Source organism: Ranitomeya variabilis, chromosome 1 (genome assembly GCF_051348905.1).
Source record: "Ranitomeya variabilis isolate aRanVar5 chromosome 1, aRanVar5.hap1, whole genome shotgun sequence".
Lineage (NCBI taxonomy): Eukaryota > Metazoa > Chordata > Amphibia > Anura > Dendrobatidae > Ranitomeya > Ranitomeya variabilis.
In genome coordinates, this window is record NC_135232.1 from 653,331,601 (window position 1) to 653,347,369 (window position 15,769).

A 15,769-nucleotide genomic window follows, 5' to 3' on the forward strand; every position below is an offset into this window, starting at 1 on the left:
AATTGATCCAAGGCTCACACGCTGCATAATACCTGTCCGAAATTCCTCTGTGTAAATATAGTAAAGGAGTTGTTCACTACTCAGACATCCCATTCTGAATTACTATATTCTCCCATGTAAAATAAAAATCAGCCTGTATTCACCTCCAATGCCAGGTCTCCTGGGGCTTAAGTGATGTTATGCCATGTGAGTAAGACAGCGGCGCTTCCCTCTCACTTCTTTTGCATGTAACTGACATTCGGAGAAAGTCAGAGAACATCAGCAGTTCTTCTTTCAGATATCAGTTTCTTCTGAAGGAAGTGAGAGTGAAACAGCAAATTGATTGGCTGCAGGGCGCACGTGGCATAACAGCATAATGCAAGCCCTGGGAGACCCAGCGCTGGCAGAGAGTACAAGCTTTTTTTATTTTACATGGGGGAATATAATAATAGAAAAGGGGTTGTCCGAGCAGTGGAAAACCCCTTTAATTTCTTATATGGTAAACATGTATTTATGTAGGATATCCACTGAGCAAGAGATGATACACTTTCACTCATCCATAATTGAGCAATTCATTTTTTAGCCTGAAACATGACCTCATGTAAGAAGGTGGAATTAGCTACTGATAAAGGAGGTAGACAAAAAAGAGCCAGAAAGTAGCAACTAGGGTCCAGTAGAAACTGAAACTGAATAACTTGATCCCAGAGGTCCTGTATTTGTGGGCAGTTCCACAGCAAGTGAAAAAGGTACCCAATTTGTGGCCACATTTCGAACAGAAGTCTGTATATCTAGTAGAATTACAGACTAGTGTCCTTGTTGTGAAGCATGCTCTATGTATAATATGCAGTTCATACTCTCTGGGTATCTAGATGTTTTTCCGGGGTACATTCAGAATGTCTTCCAAGTCTTCTTAATCTATATTTCCCAGTTCCTGCTACCAGTTGGACTTACTATGGGCTACTACATAGTATTAACTTTTGGCAATTAAACAGCTCTAAAATGTTGATATAATTAATTTGGAGCTACCCTTCATCAGTACAGAAGAAACTGAGAAGTTAGCAACTTACAGATAGTCCTGACTGAATTGAGTGTTGGAGGCAGGTAAATATCGAAATAGCATTGAGTTAGGAAAATCAAGCTTCTTCTTTAGAGTCAGGAATGTCTCTTTCCCCAGACTGTGAATAGAAATTTTCTAGGAAGATTATCCTTTTACTTATCCAAAATTACTGATCTGGAAGATTGAGAAATTCAGGGAAGCTAGTATGAAACCATAGAGGTGTGAATTTTTGAACATTGGATGGATCATAGAGACGCATTGTAGTGCACCATAATTGTCTAATTCGGTGTAGAATATAATTTGGCTGAGGTGGGGACACATGACATATAGTTTTGAGAAATACCATATACCTGGGATCTAGGTTATCACTTCCTGTAACCAAGCCAAGCTTACGTTCATCTCAATGATGTAGGTGATAGAGTTGGGCTTTTACGTAAAAAAATGTGTGGATTGGGAATTACTACTCCTCGATAGTCTCATAAATTCTGCAGCATCTTCCATGCTAACTTGGCTCTACCCATATGCCATATGATGACAAAATCTAATTTAATTTTTTCAAATATGTGTATAGCTAAGTATATAGGTGATAACATAATAATTTAGGTACTAATATCATCTTAAAAAGACCTACTCTGCCCACTAGATAGTGGCGCCAAGCTCAAGTTGTGCACTTTCCACAAATATAGGCAATGAGGGGTACCAAGCTAAGGGTGTATGCCTACTTACTTCTATGCCGAAATATTTTATGGTGCCACACCACTGTCATCTAATTGTTTTTGGGCCAGAGGGAAAATATCCAAGGGCAAAATATGAACGTTCGAGGGATTTATTTTAAGACCTTAATAAGTACCAAATTCATCAATGAGTGCATATAGACCTATATATTCTTCTGGGGACCTCTTCAAAAGCTAATAAAAAGATCTGTGCGCATACGTTGAGCCAGAGACTGCACAAATAGAGACTACAAAAGGGAAGAGGGGGGCACCCCTGCCTTGTACTTCTATATTACAGAAAAGGGGCAGACTGCTATCCGTCTATGCTTTCTTGTGGGACATGGTATAGAAGTTATATCCAAGATATAAAGGTAGGGCCAAACCCAAAGGCTTCTAGAATAGCCCACAAATAGGGCCAGTGTACCGAATCAAACAAGGGATGCTTACAGACACCTGAGTGCCTACATCTTTTTGTACTGCTTGGATACTAGAATGAAGCCTCCTAACACTAAAAAATGTGTCTTTGTATGGCATGAATCCTGTTTGCTCTTGGCTGATTAAAGATTAACTAACTGTATCATATCCATTTGTGAATATTTTTGCTGAGATTTTATTGTTTGTCTGAAGAAGAAAAATTAGACGATAAGAATAACATAATGTGGGGTCTTTCCCTGGCTTGGGGAGTACTATTATTATTACCACACATTCGGCACCTTAATTGAAGTAAACACTTCCTTTAAATGAGGGGTAAGGATGTCGGCAAACTTTTTATAAAGTTTGCAAGGTGACCCAACATCTTTCCATTTTAAAAGGATGAGATGGCTTATGCAATCTTGTAGTCTCCTAATGGCTTGTCTAAGAATGTCTGCTGTTAGAGATGGTAGCGTAATAAAAGCAAGATAGTGATGTGTCTCCTGATGTGTCATACGTGTATGCGAGCTGTACAGGTCCTCATAGTAAGTGGCAAGTTGTATAGAGATATACCTATACCAGCATGTGTCCTATATATCTTACGTCAATAACTGGCACTATATCAGATGAGGGCACGACGTTAAAGATTGTGCTCCTGGGTTTTCAACATACATTTCACATAACTCATGGGACATAAACTACAATAATGTAATGAGCTGGGGAGTGTCCTTAGGATCATGGGTTCATGTAATTGGGATAGATCTAGTAGCTTCTATGTACCACAAATATACATGCACAGGAGCTCTCTATGTAGATTATTAACATACTGTCATGATCCATTTTTGGATTCATGACAGCTGTGGCTCTGCTTTAGTTAAACGTTGTTTTTTTGCTTTCATGCCGGCAAGGGTTAATGTCAGTTTTCCTTGCTGCAAGCTGCTGAGTTGCTAGGTCAGCTGATGTGGGTGGTGACCATTTCCACCATCTTTTAAATAGTCACATGATGCATCAGCTGACTGTTGGTGATAGAGTTTTCTATGGAGACCAGCCTGTTATGATCCCAATGGTAGAGGATCTCAGGGTTTTCAGCAAAGTCTGCAAACATGAAAAACCAGCTCATAGGGAGGTGGTAACTGAGCTGACCGCATACCTGATCCTAGCCCACAACTAATAGCAGCCGGGGAACGTACCTACGTTGGTTCTAGATGTCTCGCGCCAGCCGGAGAACTAACTAACCCTTTCAGAGAAAATCAGACCTCACTTGCCTCAAGAGAAAGGTACCCCAAAGTAAAGACACGCCCCCAACAAATAATAACGGTGAGGTAAGAAGAAAGGACAAACGTAAGTATGAACTAGATTCAGCAAAGAGAGGCCCACTATATAATAGCAGAAATATAGAAAGCGGACTTATGCGGTCAGCGAAAAACCCTACAAAAATATCCGAATATCCAAGAACCCCCGCACCGACTAACGGTGTGGGGGGAGAATATCAGCCCCCTTAGAGCTTCCAGCAAAATCAGGAATCACATTATGAACAAGCTGGACAAAAAACAGAACAATGCAAATGAACAAAAATAAGAAAGCAGGACTTAGCTTATCTTGCAAAAATCAGGACCAGTAGACAGGAGCAACCAGACAAGGACTGATTACATTGATGCCAGGCAATGGACTAAGAATCCAGGAAGTTTAAATAGGAACACCCAGGGTCTAACGAACCAGGTGACTACCAACCTGGGGAAAGAAAATCCAAGAGCCATACCGCTAGTGACCACAAGAGGGAGCCAAAAAGTATAGTTCACAACAGTACCCCCCTTTAAGGAGGGGTCACCGAACCCTCACTACGACCACCAGGGCGATCAGGATGGGCAGCGTGAAAGGCACGAACCAAATCGGCCGCATGAACATCAGAAGCGACCACCCAGGAATTATCCTCCTGACCATAGCCCTTCCATTTGACCAGATACTGAAGCCTCCGTCTAGAGAGACGAGAATCTAAGATCTTCTCCACCACGTACTCCAACTCGCCCTCAACCAAGACCGGAGCAGGAGGGTCAACAGCAGGAACAGGCACAATGTACCGCCGCAACAAAGACCTATGGAACACATTGTGAATGGCAAATGACACAGGAAGATCCAAACGAAAAGACACTGGATTAAGGACCTCCAATATTCTATAAGGACCAATAAAGCGAGGCTTAAACTTAGGAGAGGAAACCTTCAGAGGGACATACCGAGAAGACAGCCAAACCAAATCCCCAACACGAAGTCGGGGACCCACAACGCGGCGGCGATTGGCAAAACGCTGAGCCTTCTCCTGTGACAACTTCAAGTTGTCCACCACATGATTCCAAGTCCGCTGCAACCTATCAACCACGGAATCCACCCCAGGACAGTCAGAAGGCTCAACATGACCTGAGGAGAAACGAGGATGAAAACCAGAGTTGCAGAAAAATGGCGAAACCAAAGTAGCGGAACTAGCCCGATTATTGAGGGCAAACTCAGCCAATGGCAAGAAGGTCACCCAATCATCCTGATCCGCAGAAACAAAACATCTCAAATAAGCCTCCAGCGTCTGATTAGTTCGCTCCGTTTGGCCATTAGTCTGAGGATGAAAGGCAGACGAGAACGACAGATCAATGCCCATCTTAGCACAAAAAGATCGCCAGAATCTGGACACAAACTGGGATCCTCTGTCAGACACGATATTCTCAGGAATGCCGTGCAAACGAACCACATTCTGAAAAAAACAAAGGAACCAGATCAGAAGAGGACGGCAACTTAGGCAAGGGCACCAAATGGACCATCTTGGAAAAACGATCACACACCACCCAGATGACAGACATTCCCTGAGACACCGGAAGATCCGAAATGAAATCCATGGAAATGTGTGTCCAAGGCCTCTTCGGGACGGGCAAGGGCAAAAGCAACCCGCTGGCACGAGAACAGCAAGGCTTAGCCCGAGCACAAGTCCCACAGGACTGCACAAAAGAACGCACATCCCGTGACAAGGAAGGCCACCAAAAGGACCTAGCCACCAAATCTCTGGTACCAAAAATCCCAGGATGCCCTGCCAACACCGAGGAATGAACCTCGGAAATAACTCTGCTGGTCCATTTATCAGGAACAAACAGTCTGTCAGGTGGACAAGGGTCAGGTCTACCAGCCTGAAATCTCTGCAACACACGTCGCAAATCAGGAGAAATGGCCGACAAGATTACTTCCTCTTTAAGAATACCAGCCGGCTCTGAGACTCCAGGAGAGTCAGGCACAAAGCTCCTAGAGAGAGCATCAGCCTTCACATTTTTCGAACCAGGCAGGTATGAGACCACAAAGTCAAAATGGGAGAAAAACAATGACCAACGAGCCTGTCTAGGGTTCAGGCGTTTAGCAGACTCGAGATACATCAGATTTTTGTGATCAGTCAAGACCACCACACGATGCTTAGCTCCCTCGAGCCAATGACGCCACTCCTCAAATGCCCACTTCATGGCCAACAACTCCCGATTACCAACATCATAGTTCCGCTCAGCAGGCGAAAACTTCCTGGAAAAGAAAGCACATGGTCTCATCACAGAGCAACCAGAGCCTCTCTGCGACAAAACAGCCCCTGCACCGATCTCAGAAGCGTCTACTTCAACCTGAAAGGGAAGTGAGACATCAGGCTGGCACAAAACAGGTGCCGAAGTAAACCGGCGCTTCAGCTCCCGGAAGGCCTCCACGGCCGCAGGAGCCCAATTAGCAACATCAGAACCTTTCTTGGTCATATCCGTCAGAGGTTTAACAACGCTAGAAAAGTTAGCAATAAAACGACGGTAGAAATTAGCAAAACCCAAAAACTTCTGAAGACTCTTAACAGACGTGGGTTGAGTCCAATCATGAATAGCTCGGACCTTGACTGGGTCCATCTCCACAGCAGAAGGGGAAAAAATAAAACCCAAAAAGGAAACCTTCTGCACTCCAAAGAGACACTTTGAGCCCTTCACAAACAAAGCATTATCGCGCAAAACCTGAAACACCATCCTGACCTGCTTTACATGAGAATCCCAATCATCAGAAAAAACTAAAATGTCATCCAGATAAACAATCACAAATTTATCTAGATACTTCCGGAAGATGTCATGCATAAAGGACTGAAACACTGAAGGGGCATTAGAGAGCCCAAAAGGCATCACCAAGTACTCAAAATGACCTACGGGCATATTAAATGCAGTTTTCCATTCATCTCCCTGCTTAATGCGCACAAGGTTGTACGCACCACGAAGATCTATCTTGGTGAACCAACAGGCACCCTTAATCCGAGCAAACAAGTCCGACAATAGTGGCAAAGGATATTGAAATTTAACCGTGATTTTATTCAGAAGCCGATAGTCTATACAAGGTCTCAAAGACCCGTCTTTCTTGGCCACAAAAAAGAATCCCGCACCAAGTGGGGAAGAGGATGGACGAATATGTCCTTTCTCCAAAGACTCCTTTATATAAGAACGCATTGCGGCATGCTCAGGTACCGACAGATTAAATAATCGTCCCTTAGGAAACTTACTACCAGGAATCAAATCTATAGCGCAGTCACAGTCCCTATGAGGAGGAAGAGCACTGGACCTGGACTCACTGAATACATCCTGATAGTCAAACAAATACTCAGGAACTTCTGAAGGAGTGGAGGAAGCAATAGACACCGACGGGGAATCGCAATGAATTCCCTGACAACCCCAACTTGACACAGACATAGCCCTCCAATCCAAAACTGGATTATGGGCCTGTAACCATGGCAGACCCAAAAAGACCAAATCATGCATCTTATGCAGAACAAGAAAACGAATCACCTCCCGATGTTCAGGAGTCATGCACATGGTCACTTGTGTCCAATACTGCGGTTTATTCTCCGCCAATGGCGTAGCATCAATTCCTCTAAGAGGAATAGGATTTTCTAAAGGCTCCAGGACAAAACCACAGCGCTTGGCAAACGACAAGTCCATAAGACTCAGGGCAGCACCTGAATCCACAAACGCCATAACAGGGTAGGAAGACAATGAACAAATTAAAGTCACAGACAAAATAAATTTAGGCTGCAAGTTACCAATGGCGACAGGACTAACAAACTTTGTTAGGCGTTTAGAGCATGCTGATATAACATGTGTAGAATCACCACAGTAAAAACACAACCCATTCTGACGTCTATGATTTTGCCGTTCAGTTCTAGTCTGAATTCTATCACATTGCATTAAGTCCGGTGTCTGTTCAGACAACACCGCCAGAGGATTAGCGGATTTGCGCTCCCGCAAACGCCGATCAATCTGAATGGCCAGCGTCATAGAATCATTCAGACTTGTAGGAATGGGGAAGCCCACCATCACATTCTTAATGGTTTCAGAAAGGCCATTTCTGAAATTTGCGGCCAGAGCGCACTCATTCCACTGAGTAAGCACGGACCATTTCCGAAATTTTTGGCAATACACTTCAGCTTCATACTGGCCCTGAGAGATAGCCAGCAAAGCCTTCTCTGCCTGAATTTCAAGATTGGGCTCCTCATAAAGCAATCCGAGCGCCAGAAAAAACGCATCAATATTTGCCAATGCCGGATCTCCTGGCGCCAATGAGAAAGCCCAATCCTGAGGGTCGCCCCGCAAGAAGGAGATAACAATTTTAACTTGCTGAGCTGGGTCTCCAGACGAACGAGGTCTCAAAGATAGAAACAATTTACAATTATTCCTAAAATTCCTAAATTTAAATCGATCTCCAGAGAACAGCTCAGGAATAGGTATCTTAGGCTCTGACATAGGACTGCTAATAACAAAATCCTGAATGCCCTGCACACGTGCAGCAAGCTGATCCACACTAGTAATCAGAGTCTGAACATTCATGTCTGCAGCAGAGCTTCAAGCCACTCAGAGATAAAGGGGAAGAAGAAAAAAAAAAAAACCTCAGAACTTCTTTTCTTTTAATCCCACTTCTGCAATGCATTAACTATTCACTCGTCCTGGCATTCTGTTATGATCCCAATGGTAGAGGATCTCAGGGTTTTCAGCAAAGTCTGCAAACATAAAAAACCAGCTCATAGGGAGGTGGTAACTGAGCTGACCGCATACCTGATCCTAGCCCACAACTAATAGCAGCCGGGGAACGTACCTACGTTGGTTCTAGACGTCTCGCGCCAGCCGAAGAACTAACTAACCCTTTCAGAGAAAATCAGACCTCACTTGCCTCAAGAGAAAGGTACCCCAAAGTAAAGACACGCCCCCAACAAATAATAACGGTGAGGTAAGAAGAAAGGACAAACGTAAGTATGAACTAGATTCAGCAAAGAGAGGCCCACTATATAATAGCAGAAATATAGAAAGCGGACTTATGCGGTCAGCGAAAAACCCTACAAAAATATCCGAATATCCAAGAACCCCCGCACCGACTAACGGTGTGGGGGGAGAATATCAGCCCCCTTAGAGCTTCCAGCAAAATCAGGAATCACATTATGAACAAGCTGGACAAAAAACAGAACAATGCAAATGAACAAAAATAAGAAAGCAGGACTTAGCTTATCTTGCAAAAATCAGGACCAGTAGACAGGAGCAACCAGACAAGGACTGATTACATTGATGCCAGGCAATGGACTAAGAATCCAGGAAGTTTAAATAGGAACACCCAGGGTCTAACGAACCAGGTGACTACCAACCTGGGGAAAGAAAATCCAAGAGCCATACCGCTAGTGACCACAAGAGGGAGCCAAAAAGTATAGTTCACAACACAGCCGTGGAGTTGCCGCTCTATGGTGTCAGCGCTGAATCAGCTACTTCTGTGGAATTCAGGGTCCTGTTTCCATACCCTCTGTGGTGTAAAGCTTGGGAGTAGAGTCTGGAGCTAAATTTTGTTTATTTACCTTGTCTGTCTCATGTTGTCACTATCCCCTGTGTTTGTATAATCTGCAGTGGTGAGTCTAGTGTCCTTGCTCGCCAGTGCACTAGCCAGGGTTAAGTGAGGTGACAGCGGGGGAAGGACCCACATAGGGCGCTAGGGGAGCTTAGGGATACGCTCAGGCTGAGATTGGAGGTGCCCCATCACTCGATCCCTACTATTAGGGACTTCTCCCCCCTTTTCCCATCCCGCTGTTGGTGTTTGTTGTGCCATCCTCTGGACCGACCCTTGTAGTTGTGACACCTACAGGTTGAAGACCGATAATACAAGTTTCAGTTTTGGTTAACTTTACAAATTATTTTCAATAAGTTTAGTTTCGGTCCAGTGATGGTCTTAAAACACACTGCATTTTGTGCCTGCAATGAGGAGAGATCCATCAGCACAGACATAAAAATCTTCTTGACTGGTACCTCTTAAATTCAAAATAACATCCATATTGGCTTAGAGCAATAAAAAAACACTGACGCATTTCTTGTGCATCAAGGACCGTCATGGACCATTTTACCATGCCTAAAGGTGCTTGAGGCATCAAAAATGCACTGTTATTTTTTATTGCTCTAAACCAATATGGATGTTATTTGGAATTTTAACATATACCAATCAAGAAGATTTTTATTGTGGTGGAGCTGGAATGCTCCTCTTCGCTTCCAGTTTTGAGTGTTTTGGCAATAACACTATCCGTGCTCCGAACAGAACTGGATTCAGGCATTACTGGTGAGCTGGACTTTGTTTCTTCACATTTTGTGCCTACACAATTCTGAAGATGAACAGCTGTCAGTAGAACGATCTTTTTAGCCTAGCACGTATGTGTTTTTAACCCCTTAATGACCACGAATACATCTTTTTACTGACCTGAGAGAAAAGAGAATAACATCCCCATACAGGTAACAATCCAGCAGCTGTCGGCTGTACACTATAGCTGACAATGTGCTGTATCAGCCACGATCAGTGTCGGCACCATCCATATCTGTTTAACCCCTTAGATGCTGCTGTCAATAGTGACTACATCATATAAATGGTTAACAGAGTGTGGGGGCTTCTTCCTTAACCCCATCAGCGCCCTGAGATCATGATTGTGTGGCCCTCATGTTTGCCATGGCAATTCACAGCCAAATCTGCCGGCTAGTGACCTGTTCAGAAGTTAGCGACATTTAGGTGGTAAGAATACACTTTTTCATTCCTGTCATGTCACTTTGTATTAATTCCTGAAAATCACCTGATTGGTTAATAAACCACTTGAGAGCAGTTATCAATATGTCAGGGGGTGCTGTTTTTAAAATGTTATCACTTTTGGGGGTTTTGCAATATATAGGACCCCCAAAGTCACTTCAAACCTGAATAGGTCCCTAGAAAATAAATTTTGTAAATTTCCTTGAAAAATTGCTGCTACATTTTTAAATATCTTAAAATGCAGACAAAATAAAATAACATTTTGCAAATTGTGCTGATTTAAAGCAGACAGGAGGGAAATGTTATTTATTAATGTTTTTCTATGGTATGACTATCTGGATTAAAAGGATACTCATTCAAAGTTTGAAAAATGCCATTTTTTTTTACATTTTGGTCAAACTTCTGATATTTTTTTTATAAATAAACACCAAACATATCGACCTAAATTTACCATTATCATAAAGTATAATGTACCACAAAAAAAAAACAATCTCAGAATCGGTGGGATGCGTTGAAGTGTTCCAGAGTTATTACCATATAAAATGACACTGGTCTGATTTTAAAAATTTGTCCCGGTCACTAAGGGGTTACTGGGGAGCAGAAAGTACTCTTTTTGCTTGACATGTTTACTAAAAACAAGATGATAGAGATAAAATTGAACATGCCCCATGCTAATCTCACAGATTATGTCAGTGGAGAGTTGGGAGGCTCCCACACACAACTTTGGCCACCATTCTATGCCGAACAGTACTAACTTTTATTTGAAACATTTTAGACTTCTTGAACAATAGAACAAATTCCAAAGTTTTGAATTTACATTACAAAAGGATCATAATGGCGACAACAATTCCAACATGATCCTTTCTTTCAACCACTTTCATTATTCTTCTCTTTGAGAGTTGTATTTATGCCTATTCATGTGCAAACCTTCTAATTTAGTAGAAACATATAATTTTATAATAAAGTAAGACCATTACAGAAGCAGGACCTCCCTTTCTAGTTGTACTTCCTTTTTCTATTACATCCACATATCTCCTTTTGACTTCCCTTCCTAATTATTCCCCCTTTTATTTCCTTGACTGATATTATTGATCTCTTAAATTGTAATAGTCTGTGTTCTTATGTGTTCTAAAGCAAATAAAGAATAAAATTAAAAAGTCGACTACAGAAAGAGTGATATACCGTACTTGTGAGAATTGCCGGTTATGGAGAAACAGATTTGCTGCATTGAAGTAAGCCAATGAATATTTGGGGTTGGTGGCAATCGCTGACTGGTAATCCCGCATTGCATTTGGTAACTTCCCCATGAACTGGTGGATGACTCCTCGATTTGTCAGCAGCTGAGCTGTCACACCAAGCTGTAGGGATAAGGATGGGACAAAGGCATAAGAAAGTAGAAAGAGACAGTAGCATTGACGTAATTTAAAAAAACAGACAGATGCAAAGAAACATACTGGTCAGTTGAAGTTTAACTGCACAGTCTTACCTATCCACAAAAAAAATGCCCTCCGCAAGATAGATGGAGGGCCCATCGGTTGGATACATGCAGATCAATAAGTGATAGGGTATCCTACAGATATACTATCACACCATATGTCGTGACGGTACCATACCAACATAAGACAATTCTGCTTAAAGGGGTTTTATGAGACTAGAAAAACATGGCTGCTTTCCCCCAAAACAGCACCACACCAGTCCAAAGGTTGAGGGTTGTATTGCAGCTCAGCGCCATTAGGTTAAAATGAGCTGCGTTTTAGGATCAAGCAACACCCACGGGCAGCCATGTACAATTTTTCCCGAACAATTTTCCCACGAACAAAGTACATTTTAATTAATAGGTCTTGGAATAAAAATAGGTTCCACAATTGGATGTGTTTAAAAAAAATGTTCCTGTGCTGAGATAATCTTATAAATGTGCCCCTGCTGTGTACTGTGTAATGTCCGTGTCTGACCATACAGGAATACGGTCTGATCATACCACAGCTCCTGGGCAAGGGGGAAGGAATGTATTAAGATACAGACATCACAGCAGGGGATCGCAAAGGATTCTTTTTGCGAGGCAAAACATTACACTGTTTTTAAGCAATGTTTTACTTGACAGACTTATTTGTTATCCCGTGCTGTCCTCTATGTATCATCTCTGTCATCATGGTTATTATGTCCCTGTACGGTCAGACACAGCCATTACACAGTACACAGCAGGGGCACATTTATAAGATTATTTCAGCACAAGAACTTTTGTTTAAAACACATTAGAAAACATATCCAATTGTGGAGCTTATTCTTGTTAAAAGATCTATTTGTTAAAATGTGGATTAACCACTTCATGACTGGAGGTATTTTCATTTTTGCATTTTCGTTTTTTGCTCTCATTCTTCCCACAGCCATAACTTTTTTATTTTTCAGTCACAATGGCCATGTGAGGGCTTGTTTTTTGCAGGACAATTTGCACTTTTGAACAACACCATTATTTAACATATTGTGTACTGGAAAACGGGACAAAAATTCCAAGTGTGGTGAAATTCCAAAAAAAGTGCAATTCCACAGTTGTTTTTTTTTTTTACTACCATGTTCACTAAATGCTAAAACTGACCTGTCATTATGATTCTCCAGGTCATTACAAGTTCATGGACACCAAACATGTCTAGTTCTTTTTTTATTTAAGTGGTGAAAAAAAAATCAAATTTTCCAAGACCTGTAGCATCTCTATTTTTTGTGATTTGGGGCTGGGTGAGGGCTTATTATTTTGTGCGCCGAGCTGTTTTTATTGATAACATTTTGGTGTAGATACGATCTTTTGATCACCCGTTATTGCATTTTATTGCAATGCAGCGGCAACCAAAAAATATATCGTATTTTTCGGATTGTAAGACGCAGATTTTTCTTCCCAAAATGTGAAGGAAAATGGGGGGTGTGCCTTATAGTCCGGATATATTGGCTCTGGCTGTGGTGGGGAGGTGGGGGAGCAGTATCGGAGGAACAGCGTGTCACAGAGGCAGGAGCCGGCGGCTCAGCTAACTCCTGTGCCCTCTGCTAAAGAGAAATGAATATGCACTGCATTCCACGCCCATGGGCGTGGAGGGCAATGAATATTCATTTCTTCCTGGCATCCTGGTATGATTGATTGGCCTATCCCCTTGCTGGTATGATTAGCCCCATCCCAGTCCTGGTATCTATGGCCCCATCAGAAAAGATTAAAAAGAACAAACCTTTATTCTTACCTTCCTCCGCTCCCTCGCAGTTGCAGTGTCCTGCTCCCGTGCCAGCAGCTGATTAATGCTTGTAAGCAGCGCATGGCAGGGACATCATACGTTGCTCACAGGCAGAGCACAGCTGCCGGAATACTCACCTTGTGTTCATCGCAGAGCGCTGTGAGTATCCATCCCTCTTCAGTAGCGCGCAGTGTCAGCCGCATGCTTCCTGCTGCTGCCGGCGGTCACGTGTACCGATACTTAAGAGAAATGAATATTCGAAATATATTATTCAAAATATTCATTTCTCTTAAGTATCGGCACACGTGACCGCCGGCAGCAGCAGGAAGTAGGCGGAGCGGAGAAAGGTAAGAATAAAGGTTTGTTTTTTTTAATCTTTTCTGATGGGGCCAATCATACCAGGAACTGGATCGGGCCAATCAATCATACCAGGAACTGGATGGGGCCAATCAGACATACCAGGAACTGGATCGGGCCAATCAGTCATACCAGGAACTGGATGGGGCCAATCAATCATACCAGGAACTGGATCGGGCCAATCAGTCATACCAGGAACTGGATGGGGCTATGTATACCAGGAACTGGATGGGGCCAATCAATCATACCAGGAACTGGATGGGGCCAATCAATCATACAGGATGGGGCCAATCAATCATATCAGAATACGAATGGGACCATGCATACCAAAACTCGGATGGGGCCAGTCATACCAGAATAAGGATGGAGCCATGCATACCAGAATAAGGATGGAACCATGCATACCAGGATGGGGATGAGGGCCATGCATACCAGGATAGGGATGAGGGGACCAGATAGGTGATCTTAAGTATAGAATTGACCACATTTTTTGCTTCAGTTTTTTCCCCCTAATTTCCTCCTCTAAAACCTAGGCGCGTCTTATGGTCCGGCATGTTTTATAGTCCGAAAAATACGGTAATTCTGGTGTTTTTAATTTTTTTTTCTCGCTACAGCATTTAGTTATTGGGTTAATTCTGTTTTTATATTGATAGATCGGGCAATTCTGAACGCGGCGATACCAAATATGTGTATGTTTGATTTTTTTTATTGTTTTAATTTGAATGGGGCGAAAGGGGCAAAACAGCTGATATGTGCCGGGAAAGATGTGGGCTCAGTGCCGGAGCCCACATTTTAAGGGAGGGAGTACGACATGGGCGTATTATTACTCCCAATGTTGGAAAGGGGAGTCTGTCAGTAGAATCAACTCTCATAAGCCGTTTATATGGGCATGTAGGTTATAGAAGACTGAATAAAACAATAACTTGATATTTGCGGTCCGATGTCTTATTCCAGGGAAATCCACATTTTTCTTAATATGTAAATTAGCTATTAAGATCTATGGCCCGGTCATAGATCTCACTGAGAATCTGCCTCTAGAGCTTATTTTAAATGAAAGGGGACGTTACTAGTGTGACTCATGTAATGACTGACAGTCTGCTCTCCTGATCTACATGTCTTACGCTGTTAACGCCCCTTTCATTTATAATGAGCTACTGGAGCAGATTCTCAGGCAGATCTATGTCCGGCCCATAGATCTTAACAGCTCATTTACATATTAAGAAAAATGTGGATTACTCTGGAATGAGATATCAGATTGCAGATATCAAGGCATCATTTTATTCAACTTTCTAAGAACTGCATGTCCATATAGAAGGGTGGATCCTACTGACAGATGCCCTTTAATTCCTCTCTTTGTTCTACATTATTAATATACTGCGATGGTAAAATATATTTTACATTCATTTCACTTGAGTGAATTTAGCAATTCTAATAAGTGAATTTAGTAAAGACACTGCAGATTTGACCCTTGAAGCATATATTCAGCAAAACTGGTAATTTATGCAGCTTGACCACTGTGCAGTTTATGTGATAGGAAAAGCAATTTTCTTTACAGTTCATTCTGTATAAATCTTAAACTGGGTTTAGAGGATTATTATTTTTTCATTCATGCGCCTCTTGGCTCTACCCCGGGCAGTTCACCTTGAATGAAAATATTTTCACTTACAAATTACATTACCAAGAGGGTATTACAATTCAAGTCCATAACACGTTCGTCTCCCTGCAAATGTAGTCAGATTTAAAGGTGAATACTCTTTATAGGGTACACGTTCGTGGAGGAGAAGCTGGAGATATAGCAGTGTAAAAAAGTTGGTTTTATTTTAAAGATATAAAACATAATAAAGGATGTACATGATACAGTAGTTTTATAGCATACATAAATAAAAGTTGTACAGGGGCTGTACCCTTTCAGAGAACTTTTAGCTATATGCACAGTTTCTTGTAAATAAATAAACTTTGTCTCC

General features: G+C 42.2%; 1 protein-coding gene across 3 annotated transcripts in view; it reads right to left on the reverse strand.

Annotated features, from left to right (window-relative positions):
• Positions 1-15,769, reverse strand: part of TTC6 (tetratricopeptide repeat domain 6) — a 255,994-nt gene that overhangs the window by 2,654 nt on the left and 237,571 nt on the right. For all 3 annotated transcript variants that reach the window (XM_077262594.1, XM_077262599.1, XM_077262589.1), the window contains one exon: positions 11,424-11,594. In XM_077262594.1, coding sequence (XP_077118709.1) covers positions 11,424-11,594 — 171 coding nt within the window. The remainder of the gene's footprint in view (positions 1-11,423; positions 11,595-15,769) is intronic.